The sequence below is a fragment of the Salmo salar genome, chromosome ssa18 (genome assembly GCF_905237065.1).
Source record: "Salmo salar chromosome ssa18, Ssal_v3.1, whole genome shotgun sequence".
In the NCBI taxonomy this organism is placed as follows: Eukaryota; Metazoa; Chordata; class Actinopteri; order Salmoniformes; family Salmonidae; genus Salmo; species Salmo salar.
In genome coordinates this window covers 38,487,182-38,501,667 of record NC_059459.1, presented here as the reverse complement: position 1 = coordinate 38,501,667, position 14,486 = coordinate 38,487,182, and the positions used below count along the sequence as shown (strand labels likewise).

The 14,486-nt window shown below is 44.1% G+C and overlaps 1 protein-coding gene across 2 annotated transcripts in view; it reads left to right on the top strand.

Annotated features, from left to right (window-relative positions):
* LOC106577425 (DNA-directed RNA polymerase III subunit RPC1) overlaps window positions 1-10,767 on the top strand; it is a 57,872-nt gene extending 47,105 nt beyond the window's left edge. For both annotated transcript variants that reach the window (XM_045701098.1, XM_045701097.1), the window contains 6 exons: window positions 99-191; window positions 2,877-3,041; window positions 5,332-5,496; window positions 5,918-6,049; window positions 7,919-8,051; window positions 9,211-10,767. In XM_045701098.1, coding sequence (XP_045557054.1) covers window positions 99-191; window positions 2,877-3,041; window positions 5,332-5,496; window positions 5,918-6,049; window positions 7,919-8,051; window positions 9,211-9,359 — 837 coding nt within the window. In that variant the 3' untranslated portion in view covers window positions 9,360-10,767. The remainder of the gene's footprint in view (window positions 1-98; window positions 192-2,876; window positions 3,042-5,331; window positions 5,497-5,917; window positions 6,050-7,918; window positions 8,052-9,210) is intronic.
* Window positions 10,768-14,486: the final 3,719 nt, after the last annotated feature.

The window sequence follows — 14,486 nt, the reverse complement described above, 5'->3', positions numbered from 1 at the left end:
AAATAAAATAACACCGTTCTGCCATGACAACAGAAAATCAATGTTTGTCGTTTGACTTGTAAATGATTGAATACATATCAGACTCTTTCCCCTGACAGATTTCAGAGTACATTGAAGAGGTGTTTTTGCCAGACGACTGTTTCATTCTGGTCAAGCTGTCACTGGAAAGGATCAGACTGCTACGACTAGAGGTACCAACATAGAAACACAGCCACTATTCTAGTCATTCTATGACTGTTCCATTCATTCTATTTCTATATTATTCTATGATAATCTATTCCTTATTTTTCGTGACTATTTCTATTCATTCTATTTCTATTTAACTATTCTATTCATTCTAATTCGATGACTTTTCTATGACTATTCTATTCATTCTTTTTCTATGACTATTCTATTCATTCTTTTTCTATGACTATTCTATTCATTATTTTTCTATGACTATTCTATTCATTCTTATTCTATGACTATTCTATTCTATGACTATTCATTCTTATTCTGACTATTCTATTCATTCTAATTCTGACTTCTGTTCGTTCTAATTCTGACTTTGTTCTAATTCTATATGACTATTCTGTTCGTTCTAATTCTATATGACTATTCTGTTCGTTAGGTTCTGACTATTCTATTCATTCTAATGACTACACTATATTACAAAAGTATGTGGACACCCCTTCAAATTATTGGATTCGGCTATTTCAGCCACACCCGTTGCTGACAGGTGTATAAAATCGAGCACATGCAATCTCCATAGACAAACATTGGCAGTAGAATGGCCTTACTGAAGAGCTCAGTGACTTTCAACGTGGCACTGTCATAGGATGCCACCTTTCCAACAAGTCCGTTTTTCAAATGTATGCCCTGCTAGTGCTGCCCCAGTCAACTTTAAGTGCTGTTATTGTGAAGTGGAAACGTCTAGGAGCAACAAAGGCTCAGCCGCGAAGTGGTAGGCCACACAAGCTCACAGAATGGGACCGCCGAGTGTTGAAGCTTGTATCACGTAAAAATCGTCTGTCCTCGTTTGCAACACTCACTACCGAGTTCCAAACTGCCTCTGGAAGCAACGTCACCACAAGAACTGTTCGTCGGGAGCTTCATGATATGGATTTCCATGGCCGAGCAGCCGCACACAAACCTAAGAACAATGACAAGCGTTGGCTGGAGTGGTGTCAAGCTCGCCGCCTTTGGAATTTGTAGCAGTGTAAACGCGTTTTCTGGAGTGTTGAATCACGCTTCACCATCTGGCAGTCCGACAGACGAATCTAGGTTTGGCGGATGCCGGGAGAATGCTACCTGCCCCAATGCATAGTCCCAACTGTAAAGTTTGGTGGAGGAGGAATAATGGTCTGGGGCTGTTTTTCATGGGTTGGGCTAAGCCCCTTAGTTCCAGTGAAGGGAAATCTTAATGCTACAGCATACAATGACATTCTAGACGATTCTGTGCTTCCAACTTTGTGGCAACATTTTGGGGAAGGCCATTCCTGTTTCAGCATGACAATGCCCCTGTGCACAAAGCGAGATCCATACAGAAATGGTTTGTCGAGATCGGTGTGGATGAACTTGACTGGCCTGCACAGAGCCCTGACCTCAACCCCATTCAACACCTTTGGGATGATTTGAAACGCCGACTGCGAGCCAGGCATAATCGCCTAACATCAGTGTCCCCAACCTCACTAATGCTCTTGTGGCTGAATGGAACCAAGTCCCTGCAGCAATGTTCCAACATCTAGTGGAAAACCTTCCCAGAAGAGTGGAGGCTGTTATAGCAGCAAAGGAGGGAACAACTCCATATTAATGCCCATGATTTTGGAATGAGATGTTGGATGAGCAGGTGTCCACATACTTTTGGTCATGTAGTGTATATTCATTCTAATTCTGTGATTATTCTATTAGTTCTAGTGACTCTATTCATTATATTTCTATATGCCTATTCTATAATTTCTATTTGTGTGGGTATGAACTACTGGGAGGGATGAAAGGAAATAAACTGTTTTGGTTTCAGGATATCTGCCTTTGATCTTTATCAGGTGGCATTTTAGAGGAAAAAGGCTTCGTAGTCTGATACTTCCCAGGTCTGTCTTTGTCAGTTTAGACAGGAAGTCAGACAGTCTGCCTTTGTCAGTTTAGACAGGAAGTCAGACAGTCTGCCTTTGTCAGTTTAGACAGGAAGTCAGACAGACAGTGGGACTTTGTCAGTTTGACAAGAGTAGGATGCAGCTCCACAGAGAGCAGGGCTGTTCTTCACACTACACTAATTGTGCATTGGATTGTTCTTTAAAGGATGGGTTTTAAATGAAAGGGTTGTTTTATACTGTAGCGTGGCCTGACCAGTAATCAGGCAGGTCTGGACGTAGTTCCATCCACCCCAACTCACTGTAGAGAAGCCTGAGATGTTTGACTGTTCAACTGTGTGTGCATGTCTTTCTCTCTCTTTTTCTCTCTTTTTCTCTCTGTCTCTCTCTGTCTCTCTGTCTGTGTCTCTCTCTGTCTGTGTCTCTCTCTGTCTGTGTCTCTCTCTGTCTCTCTCTCTGTCTGTCTCTCTCTCTCTCTCTCTCTCTGACTCTCTCTGTCTCTCTCTGTCTCTCTCTGTCTCTCTCTGACTGTCTCTCTCTGTCTCTCTCTCTCTCTCTCTCTCTGTCTCTTGTCTCTCTCTCTCTCTCTCTGTCTCTCTCTCTCTCTCTCTCTGTCTCTCTCTCTCTCTGACTCTCTCTGTCTCTCTCTCTCTCTCTCTGTCTCTCTCTGTGTCTCTCTCTCTGTCCTTCTCTCTCTCTGTCTGTCTCTCTGTCTGTCTCTCTCTCTCTTTTTCTCTCTCGCTCTCTCTTGCTCTCGCTCTCTCTTGCTCTCTGACTCTATCTATTTCTGTCTGTCTCTCTCCCCAGGTGAATGCAGAGACAGTCCGCTACTCTATCTGCATGTCTAAGCTGAGAGTGAAGCCTGGAGACATAGCTGTACACGGGGAGGCAGTGGTCTGTGTATCTCCCAGGGAAAACAGCAAGAGCTCCATGTACTACGTCCTCCAGTCTCTAAAGGATAACCTGCCCAAGGTAAGAGTAAAGCTGCGTCCCAAAAGGCACCCTATTCAGCCCGCTACTTTTGACCAGGGCCCGTATTCCCTATATATAGTGAACCACTTTTGACTGGGGCTCTGGTCTAAAGTATTGAACTAAAAATGTTAATCTTGTGTCAGTCTTCAGGCAGGTCTCACGATGGATTATTTTCGTGAATTGTTTCTTTCATGATATCAACAGGGGCTTTGTGATTAGAAATACATAGAATTCACCAGGCGGGTAATGCTGCCAAGCCTCTGTACAGTTCATTATAGTGTGTCCCCTCTCTCCTCCCTCTCTGTCTCATCTCTCCTTTCCTCCCTCTCTCTGTCCCCTCTCTCTGTCCCCTCTCTCCTCCCTCTCTCTGTCCCCTCTCTCTGTCCCCTCTCTCCTCCCTCTCTCTGTCCCCTCTCTCTGTCCCCTCTCTCCTCCCTCTCTCTGCTCCCTCTCTCTGTCCCCTCCCTCTCTCTGTCCCTTCCCTCTCTCCTCCCTCTCTGTCTCCTCTCCTTTCCTCCCTCTCTCTGTCCCCTCTCTCTCTCTGTCCCCTCCCTCTCTCTGTCTCTCTCTCTCTCTGTCCCCTCTCTCTCTCTGTCCCCTCTCTCTCTCTGTCCCCTCCTCTCTCTGTCCCTTCTCTCTCTGTCCCCTCTCTCTCTCTGTCCCCTCTCTCTCTCTGTCCCCTCTCTCTCTCTGTCCCCTCTCTCTCTCTGTCCCCCTCCCTCTCTCTGTCCCCTCCCTCTCTCTGTCCCCTCTCTCTCTCTGTCCCTCCCTCTCTCTGTCCCCTCCCTCTCTTCCTCCCTCTCTCTGTCCCCTCTCTCCTCCCTCTCGGTCTCCTCTCCTTTCCTCCCTCTCTCTGTCCTCTCTCTCCTCCCTCTCTCTGTCCCCTCCCTCTCTCTGTCCTCTCTCTCTCTCTGTCCCCTCTCTCTCTCTGTCCCCTCCCTCTCTCTGTCCCCTCCCTCTCTCTGTCCCTCTCTCTCTCTGTCCCCTCTCTCTCTCTGTCCCCTCTCCTCTCTCTGTCCCCTCTCTCTCTCTGTCCCCTCCTCTCTCTGTCCCCTCTCTCTGTCCCCTCTCTCTCTCTGTCCCCTCTCTCTCTCTGTCCCCTCCCTCTCTCTGTCCCCTCCCTCTCTCTGTCCCCTCTCTCTCTCTGTCCCCTCTCCCTCCCTCTCTCTGTCCTCTCTCTCCTCCCTCTCTCTGTCCTCTCTCTCTCTCTGTCCCTCTCTCTCTCTGTCCCCTCTCTCTCTCTGTCCCCTCTCTCTCTCTGTCCCCTCTCTCTCTCTGTCCCCTCTCTCTCTCTGTCCCTCTCTCTCTCCTCTCTCTCTCTGTCCCCTCTCTCTCTGTCCCCTCTCTCTCTCTGTCCCCCTCTCTCTCTGTCCCTCTCTCTCTCTGTCCCTCTCTCTCTCTGTCCCCCTCCCTCTCTCTGTCCCTCTCTCTCTCTCTGTCCCTCTCTCTCTCTCTCTGTCCCTCTCTCTCTCTCTCTGTCCCCTCTCTCTCTCTCTCTGTCCCCTCCCTCTCTCTGTCCCCTCTCTTCTCCCTCTCTCTGTCCTCTCTCCCTCCCTCTCTCTGTCCCCTCCCTCTCTCTGTCCTCTCTCTCTCTCTGTCCCCTCTCTCTCTCTGTCCCCTCTCTCTCTCTGTCCCTCTCTCTCTCTGTCCTCTCTCTCTGTCCCCTCTCTCTCTCTGTCCCTCTCTCTCTCCCTCTCTCTCTCTGTCCCCTCTCTCTCTGTCCCCTCTCTCTCTCTGTCCCTCTCTCTCTCTGTCCCTCTCTCTCTCTGTCCCCCTCCCTCTCTCTGTCCCTCTCTCTCTCTCTCTCTGTCCCCTCTCTCTCTCTCTCTCTCTGTCCCTCTCTCTCTCTCTCTCTGTCCCCTCCCTCTCTCTGTCCCCTCTCTCTCTCTGTCCCCTCTCTCTCTCTGTCCCCTCTCTCTCTCTGTCCCCTCTCTCTCTCTGTCCCCTCTCTCTCTCTGTCCCCTCTCTCTCTCTGTCCCCTCCCTCTCTCTGTCCCCTCCCTCTCTCTGTCCCATCTCTCTCTCCGTCCCCTCTCTCTCTCTGTCCCCTCTCTCTCTCTGTCCCCTCCTCTCTCTGTCCCATCTCTCTCTCTGTCCCCTCTCTCTCTCTGTCCCCTCTCTCTCTCTGTCCCCTCTCTCTCTCTGTCCCCTCCCTCTCTCTGTCCCCTCCCTCTCTCTGTCCCCTCCCTCTCTCTGTCCCCTCCCTCTCTCTGTCCCCTCTCTCTCTCTGTCCCCTCTCTCTCTCCTCCCTCTCTCTGTCTCTTCTCTCCCTGTCTCTGTGGTGCAACTAGGTGGTGGTACAGGGTATCCCCGAGGTGTCCAGAGCTGTCATTCACATCGACGAGCAGACCGGCAAGAACAAGTACAAGCTGCTGGTTGAGGGAGACAACCTACGCAGCGTCATGGCAACCCACGGTGTCAACGGCAACAGGACCACTTCAAACAACACCTATGAGGTAACTAGACTGTAGAAGCCCCTCCTCCAAAAACAAACAGCAACATATTATCGTCCCATTTATTGATCGAATTTTAAATGATCATCTCATTGATTGGCCTGAACCAATTCTTTCTATGACAACTGTTGTTGTAAAAGAGGGGCTTAGTTAATTAAATGAATTGATTGAATTCCCCAATGCCTCTGTGCCGAGAACCAACTGACTGTTCTCTCCTCCAGAACTATCTACTTTCCCCGCGGCGAGGATCCTAATTTGATCCCAGCATGAGCCTTACGCATTTCTGTTCCCTCTGCTCTGTCTCCCTGCTGCTGCTGTCCTCCTATCCTACCATTTAATCAATCATACAAATATCAGTTTGGAATTCTATTCTCCTTTAAAAAACAGATCTAAACAGAATCAACTGATTGTCTCTGTTTCCCAGGTTGAGAAGACGCTTGGGATCGAGGCTGCTAGGTCCACCATCATCAATGAGATCCAGTACACCATGGTGAACCACGGCATGAGCATCGACAGGCGACACGTCATGCTCCTGGCAGACCTCATGTCCTATAAGGTCGGTGAAAAGATGAACAATGTTTTATTCAAAGACCAATAATATTGAGGGTTTTTTTTTTAAGTTTGTATTGTGATGACAGATGAAGTCCTCTGTTTGCAGTTTAGATGCAGCAGGGTTGCAAAATTCCTGGAACTTTCAATAAATTCCCTGGTTTTCCTGAAATCCTGGTTAGAGGATTCCCGTAATAAATCATGCAACCAGAATCATGCAACCAGCATTTCTGGAAAAACTGGGAATTTATTGGAAGTTCCCAGAATTTTGCTAACCTGTGCAGGCCTACTCTCAGCTAATGTCATATTTTACATGTGTTTTCCATTGAAATACAGTACCAGTCAAAAGTTTGGACACTTGCCTCCCGACTGGTGCAGCGGTCTAAGGCACTGCATCGCAGTGCTAGCTGTGTCATTACAGATTCTGGTTCGATTACAGGCTGTGTCGCAGCTGGCCGTGACCGGGAGACCCATGAGGCGGCGCACAATTGGCCCAGCGTCGTCCGGGTTAGGGGATGGTTTGGCCGGCAGGGATGTCCTTGTCCGATCGCCCTCTAGTGACTCCTGTGGCGAGCCGGGCGCAGTGCACGTTGACACGGTCGCCAGGTTTACGGTGTTTCCTCCGACACATTGGTGCAGCTGGCTTCCGGGTTAAGCGGGCATTGTGTCAAGAAGCAGTGCCTCAGTGATGGGACAAGACTGTACCTACCAATTGGATATCACAAAATTGGGGAGAAAAAGAGGTGTAAAAAAAATATATATATATTTAAAAACTAAAAAACAAAAACATTATGTTTGGACACCTACTCATTAAAGGATTTTTCTTTATTTTTACTATTTTCTACATTATTGAATAATAGTGAAGACATCAAAACTATTAAATAACACATATGGAATCATGTAGTAACCAAAAAAGTGTTAAACAAATCAAAATTTATATTTGAGATTCTTCAAAGTAGCCACCCTCTGACTTGACAGCTTTGCACATTCTTGGCATTCTCTCAACCAGCTCCATGAGATAGTCACCTGGAATGCATTTCAATTAACAGGTGTGCCTTGTTAATTTTTTGAATTTCTTTCCTTAGTTCATTTGAGCCAATCAGTTGTGTTGTGACAAGATAGCCATATTTGGTAAAAGACCAAGTCCATATTATGGCAAGAACAGATCAAATAAGCACATTACTTTAAGACAGGTCAGTCAATCTGGAAATATCAAGAACATTGAACGTTTTTTCAAGTGCAGTCGCGGAAACCATTGAGTGCTATGATGAAACTGGCTCTCATGAGGACTGCCATAGGAAAGGAAGACCCAGAGTTACGTCTGCTGCAGAGGATAAGTTCATTAGAGTTACCAGCCTCAAAAATTGCTGCCCAAATAAATGCTTCACAGAGTTCAATTAAATGAACTTTAAATTCTCTAGCAACAACTCTGGTGGACATTCCTGCAGCCAATCGCATGCTCCCTCAAAACTTGAAACATCTGTGGCATTGTGTTGTGTAACAAAACTGCACAATTGAGTGGCCTTTTATTGTCCCCAGCACAAGGTGCACCTGTGTGTGTAATGATCATGCTGTTTAATCAGGTTCTTGTTATGTCACACCTGTCAGGTGGATGTATTATCTTGGCAAGTAATAGGGTTATGCAATATGATAATGTAATAAGATAATGTAAAGGGTTATGCAATGGGATAATGTGATATGATAATGTAATAGTGATATGAAACGGGATAATGTAATATGATAATGCAATACGATAATGTGGTAGTGTAATGTGATATGGATATGCAATAGGATAATGTAATATGATAATGATATGGATATGCAATAGGGTAATGTATAGGGTTATGGAATTGGATAATGTATTTGCCATCCATAGGGTGAGATCCTAGGTATCACCAGGTTTGGCCTGGCTAAGATGAAGGAGAGCGTGTTGATGCTGGCGTCCTTTGAGAAAACTGCCGACCATCTCTTTGATGCTGCGTACTTTGGTCAGAAGGACTCAGTCTGTGGTGAGTTTCATGCTTCCTCTTTCTATAGCAGAATTACAGAAATACAGCTACTTGATAACAAAGAACACACTGGCTTTTTGTTGTCTAAAAAACATCTGTCCTTTACACGACTTCTCTCATTCATTGCACTGATCTGAAATAACTAACTAGCCACTTGTCAAGTGTTTTCACAGCAGATGAATGGGGAGGAGACGGAAGAGAGGTCGGATTTCCAGTCATTGAGAAAGATATCCCAAACACGGCTGATTGAGCTCAATCTCTCTGTCTCCTCTGTTCCCAGGTGTATCTGAATCTCTCTGTCTCCTCTGTTCCCAGGTGTATCTGAATCTCTCTGTCTCCTCTGTTCCCAGGTGTATCTGAATCTCTCTGTCTCCTCTGGTTCCAGGTGTATCTGAATGTCTCTCTGTCTCCTCTGTTCCAGGTGTATCTGAATGTCTCTCTGTCTCCTCTGGTTCCAGGTGTATCTGAATGTCTCTCTGTCTCCTCTGGTTCCAGGTGTATCTGAATGTCTCTCTGTCTCCTCTGGTTCCAGGTGTATCTGAATGTCTCTCTGTCTCCTCTGGTTCCAGGTGTATCTGAATGTCTCTCTGTCTCCTCTGTTCCCAGGTGTATCTGAATGTCTCTCTGTCTCCTCTGCTTCCAGGTGTATCTGAATGTCTCTCTGTCTCCTCTGTTCCCAGGTGTATCTGAATGTCTCTCTGTCTCCTCTGCTTCCAGGTGTATCTGAATGTCTCTCTGTCTCCTCTGCTTCCAGGTGTATCTGAATGTCTCTCTGTCTCCTCTGGTTCCAGGTGTATCTGAATGTCTCTCTGTCTCCTCTGCTTCCAGGTGTATCTGAATGTCTCTCTGTCTCCTCTGGTTCCAGGTGTATCTGAATGTCTCTCTGTCTCCTCTGGTTCCAGGTGTATCTGAATGTCTCTCTGTCTCCTCTGGTTCCAGGTGTATCTGAATGTCTCTCTGTCTCCTCTGGTTCCAGGTGTATCTGAATGTCTCTCTGTCTCCTCTGGTTCCAGGTGTATCTGAATGTCTCTCTGTCTCCTCTGGTTCCAGGTGTATCTGAATGTCTCTCTGTCTCCTCTGGTTCCAGGTGTATCTGAATGTCTCTCTGTCTCCTCTGCTTCCAGGTGTATCTGAATCTCTCTGTCTCCTCTGTTCCCAGGTGTATCTGAATGCATCATCATGGGAATCCCCATGAACATCGGTACAGGACTGTTCAAGCTCTTACACAAGGCTGATAAGGACCCCACGCCACCCAGGAGACCCCTGCTCTTCGACAGCACCGACTTCCACATCCCCTTGGCTACATAGTAGAACCCTGGGCTCGTGTCTGTCCCAGTAGAACCCTGGGCTCGTGTCTGTCCCAGTAGAACCCTGGGCTCGTGTCTGTCCCAGTAGAACCCTGGGCTCGTGTCTGTCCCAGTAGAACCCTGGGCTCGTGTCTGTCCCAGTAGAACCCTGGGCTCGTGTCTGTCCCAGTAGAACCCTGGGCTCGTGTCTGTCCCAGTAGAACCCTGGGCTCGTGTCTGTCCCACACCCAACATCTAATAATGCAAAATAATATGGTCATTTAGTAGATGCTTTAATCCAAAGGCAGCTACAGTTACATAGTGGCACGTCTGCAGTATATGTGGCCATTGTGGGAATCAAACCCACAACCCTTACTGATCTGATCAAGGCACTCTCACCTCATTGTATATGCTTCGTTTGCTATCAATGATTGACAGTTGGTGTGTGTGTGTGTGTGTGTGTGTGTGTGTGTGTGTGTGTGTGTGTGTGTGTGTGTGTGTGTGTGTGTGTGTGTGTGTGTGTGTGTGTGTGTGTGTGATGGAGCAAAGAGAGCATGGGGCACATACACAAGGAGTGCCTTAACGTGAAGCTTTTGTTTTCTCTCCATGAAGCATCTTCCTTTGGCTTTCTGTTTATTGTGTTATTTTATACCACTTCTTCTCATTCACAGGACTACAGAGAGAAGTGCCTGTCAAAACGTCTCCAGCTCTTCCACAATGGAAGACTGACGTTCACCTGTTTTTATTTGTTTAGTCGTGGACTCATGTTCCTCGTTTGTTTTCCATGCTTTCCCTTTCTGAATTTACAATAAAGTGTGCTTGACGCTGGAAAGAGTGAAGCGTTGAAGTCACTGATTTGATTAGAAATATGGTTTGATGTTGTTCACTGGCTGAAAGGAGCCTGTTCCCAGGTCTGTAAAGTATGTGCTTGAGCCAACTCTTCTGACTGTCATTGCCACACAGCTTTGTTATGCCCTTCATGTTTGGTTTGACACTGATTGAACAACCTTGAGAGGAGTTGGCTGAAGCACAGAGGCATTTGGAGCCTGCTTACAATGAACCCTGTGTATACTATATGATGGCCTTGGATGCCCAGGCTTCACTCCTGATGTCTCTTAAGGTGAGGTTACTATATGGTGACTGTTCTCTAAAACCTCAGTGGCTTTTTGTGTTTACTGCTGGCTTGATTTTTTTCAGTGTTTAAAACATCCCTCTTACTGTATGTATGGATGTCTTTATGGTTTAAAACATCCCTCTACTGTATGTATGGATGTCTTTATGGATTAAAACATCCCTCTTACTGTATGTATGGATGTCTTTATGGTTTAAAACATCCCTCTTACTGTATGTATGGATGTCTTTATGGTTTAAAACATCCCTCTACTGTATGTATGGATGTCTTTATGGATTAAAACATCCCTCTTACTGTATGTATGGATGTCTTTATGGATTAAAACATCCCTCTACTGTATGTATGGATGTCTTTATGGTTTATGTGTTATTTAAAACCTCTTAAATGTAAATCATTGTAATCTATGTAATCTCCAGAAGTAAGGATTTATCATAAGAGGGACACAAACAATAACTAGGAATCCTGTGTACTCCAAGGTTAAATCTCACCTTCCAGGTAAAACATTTTATAAATTGCAGAGGTGTTGTCACTTTTGAGGACACAAGTACACAGGACAAATATGATGAAAATATGAAATATCTTAATGTATTTCCCGATTCAACAAAACTATGAATATGGCTTGAAATTACATATTTATTTTTCTAAATATAGTATAATCGATTTATAAAAGGACTGACTATAATATTTAACCTTCCTTATAACTGTAAAATATATATTTAAATATTTAGTGTTAGACAAAATGTGTATATTTTCTAAAGGTCTCTCTTGATCAAAACGTCTGCTCCCATCGCTGTGAATGTCTCACAGAGCTCTAGCATGACTTCCTGAACTCGTAGGAACTTGCCTTTCATATCATATTAATCTCTTCCTTCTATGACAATTAGAAAGTGTTTTCTGTTTACAATTATTTTAGATTACTGGCTATAAATCGATCTCTGAGGGACATCCCAGCATCAAGTGGTGTCAGATTTCAGAGGAGACATACTCCTGTGTCCGTGAGAATCAGGGCTACCGCTCAATGCAAACCATTTCCATCTACGATGTTCACAGACCGATTTAGACACTAAAATGTCGGTCAGAACCGGTACCAGAGCCACGCAAGTCCCCTAAACGGGACTTTACATCTATTAATAAATCCTGCAATTCGTATATGTGAAGAATTTGGAAATGCTTAAAATCCTGTTCAATCTCTTTAACAGAGATGATATGAAGAAATCTGTTTCAAATATGACATGACAGTCGAAATGTCACAGTGACTTGGAGTTCCACCAAACCAATATGGAAATGGGAGAACTGACAGTGCCTCTCTTGCAGATAAGAGCATTTTTAAACCACTGGGATGGGAGTACCCTCACACAGAGAACCTAATGGCTTCAACAGCAGGTAGGCTTTTAAGCTAGTAATTAGTAGGACTGGTGAAGTCAATAGCCCACAGGGCTCTGGTCTAAAGTAGTGCTCTGTAGGGTTCCATTTGGCATGCTGTCACTGTTTGCTGTTTTCTCACCATTCTGATGTCAACCATAAAGCTGGATTTGGATCCATTAAAGGAAGTAATTACACACAGAAATGAAAACCAAACCATGTTCTTTTTTTTTTAAATTCCAAATTTGAAACATCAACATAATCTTGGTGACACGTACAACAATAGACACACGATAAGCCCTTTTTACATCAGCAGTGGTCACAAAGTGCTTATCCAGCCTAAAACCACAGAGAAAGCAATGCAGATGTAGACGCATCAACTCAAGTTCAACATTTAACTTGTGGTCCAGTAATGAAATATAATGTTGATAGCACATAAACAGAAGCTTGTACTGAAAAAGTATTTACCTCTTTAACAAAATCCTATAGAAACATGTATGTACAATTGTTCAATGATTAAAGTATTAGCCTGAGTGTCAGTCTGTTTGTGTTGTTGTGTCAACCTACTTGTCACTCATTGTTTGGCTTGAACATGGAGTTGCATAGAGCACAAATAGATCTGGGACCAGGTTAATAACGTTTAGCTCTTTCAGTTAAATAAAATGTCTTGATTCATTCATTGATTGGTAATTAGCCTCTTTATAATTAGATATCTCCACCATCTCCAGACAGTAGTGATTTCCATGGTACTGAGTATTCCACCTCCAAGACCTCTATTGAGTCTATTGTATTGTCTGTTGTGGAATTATCTGTAGTGAATCAATGAACCTGGCTTTCTCAGCATGCTGAATCAGGTAATAGTGAATCAATGAACCTGGCTTTCTCAGCATGTCGAATCAGGTAATAGTGAATCAATGAACTAGAGGTCGACCGATTAATCGGAATGGCCGATTAATTAGGGCCGATTTCAAGTTTTCATAACAATCGGTAATCGGTATTTTGGGCCACCGATTTGACGATTAAAAAATATATAATAATTTAAACCTTTATTTAACTAGGCAAGTCAGTTAAAGAACACATTCTTATTTTCAATGACGGCCTAGGAACGGTGGGTTAACTGCCTTGTTCAGGGGCAGAACGACAGATTTTTACCTTGTCAGCTCGGGGATGCAACCTTACGTTAACTAGCCCAACGCTCTAACCACCTGCTTTACGTTGCCAAGGTAAGTTGCTAGCTAACATTAAACTTATCTTATAAAAAAACAATAAATCAATCATAAACACTAGTTAACTACACATGGTTGATGATATTACTAGTTTATCTAGCCTGTCTTGCTTTGCATATAATCGATGTGGTGCGCATTCGCGAAAAAGGACTGTCTTTGCTCCGACGTGTACCTAACCATAAACATCAATGTCTTTCTTAAAATCAATACACAAGTATATATTTTTAAACCTGCATATTTAGTTAATATTGCCTTCTAACATGAATTTCTTTTAACTAGGGAAAATGTGTCACTTCTCTTGCAAACAGAGTCAGGGTATATGCAGCAGTTTGGGCCGCCTGGCTCGTTGCGAACTGTGAAGACTATTTCTTCCTAACAAAGACAGCAGACTTCGCCAAACGGGTATGATTTAACAAAAGCACAATCGTTGCACGACTGTACCTAACCATAAACATCAATGCCTTTCTTAAAATCAATACACAGAAGTATATATTTTTAAACCTGCATATTTAGCTAAAAGAAATCCAGGTTAGCAGGCAATATTAACCAGGTGAAATTGTGTCAGTTCTCTTGCGTTCGTTGCACGCAGAATCAGGGTATACAGAATCTGGCTCGTTGCGAACTAATTTGCCAGAATTTTACGGAACTATGAAATAACATTGTAGGTTGTGCGATGTAACAGGAATATTTAGACTTATGGATGCCACCCGTTAGATAAAATACGGAACGGTTCCGTATGTCACTGAAAGAATAATGTTTGAGATGATAGGTCATTAATATGGTCAAATCCGGAAACTAAGGTTTATTATATTATAGTTAAGTCTATGATTTGATATTTGATAGAGCAGTCTGAGCGAGCGGTGGTAGGCAGCAGCAGGCTCGTAATAGTCAAAGGTATATGGTTTAGAGAGAAATAGTCGACGCGTCATAATTCCTGTAATAACTTGCGGCTGAACTTAAAATGGGGTTCCTTCGTTATTTTACCGTTCATGTCTTCCATAGAGAATAGTCTTGATCTACTTCAAATAAGGTCTGTGTTTTGTGCTTAAACCGCCTCGGCGTTTTGATACCCGTGTAAATCTCACTAGGTAACGTTTGTCAACATATTTTCATAAATCCACTCTACAAAAAATGTTTGCTTTGCTTATATTGATCAGAGTTATATCCTATGGATATCTACACAGTTATACAATTGGCAAGGTGGTGTAAGCCTAAACCAAACACAGACCTTATTTTAAGTTAATCAAAAAATATCCTATGGAATAAATGAAGGAACCGCTTTTCAGATTTTGCTAGAAGGTGTCATGGGAAATATGACTCGCACTTTGGTAGTCAATTCTTACCATGCCCATTATTAAAATAGGATTTCCTGCATATAGAAATTACAGTTTTTGTTTTCAGCATTCATCACAGGTAACTTAAACTCTAT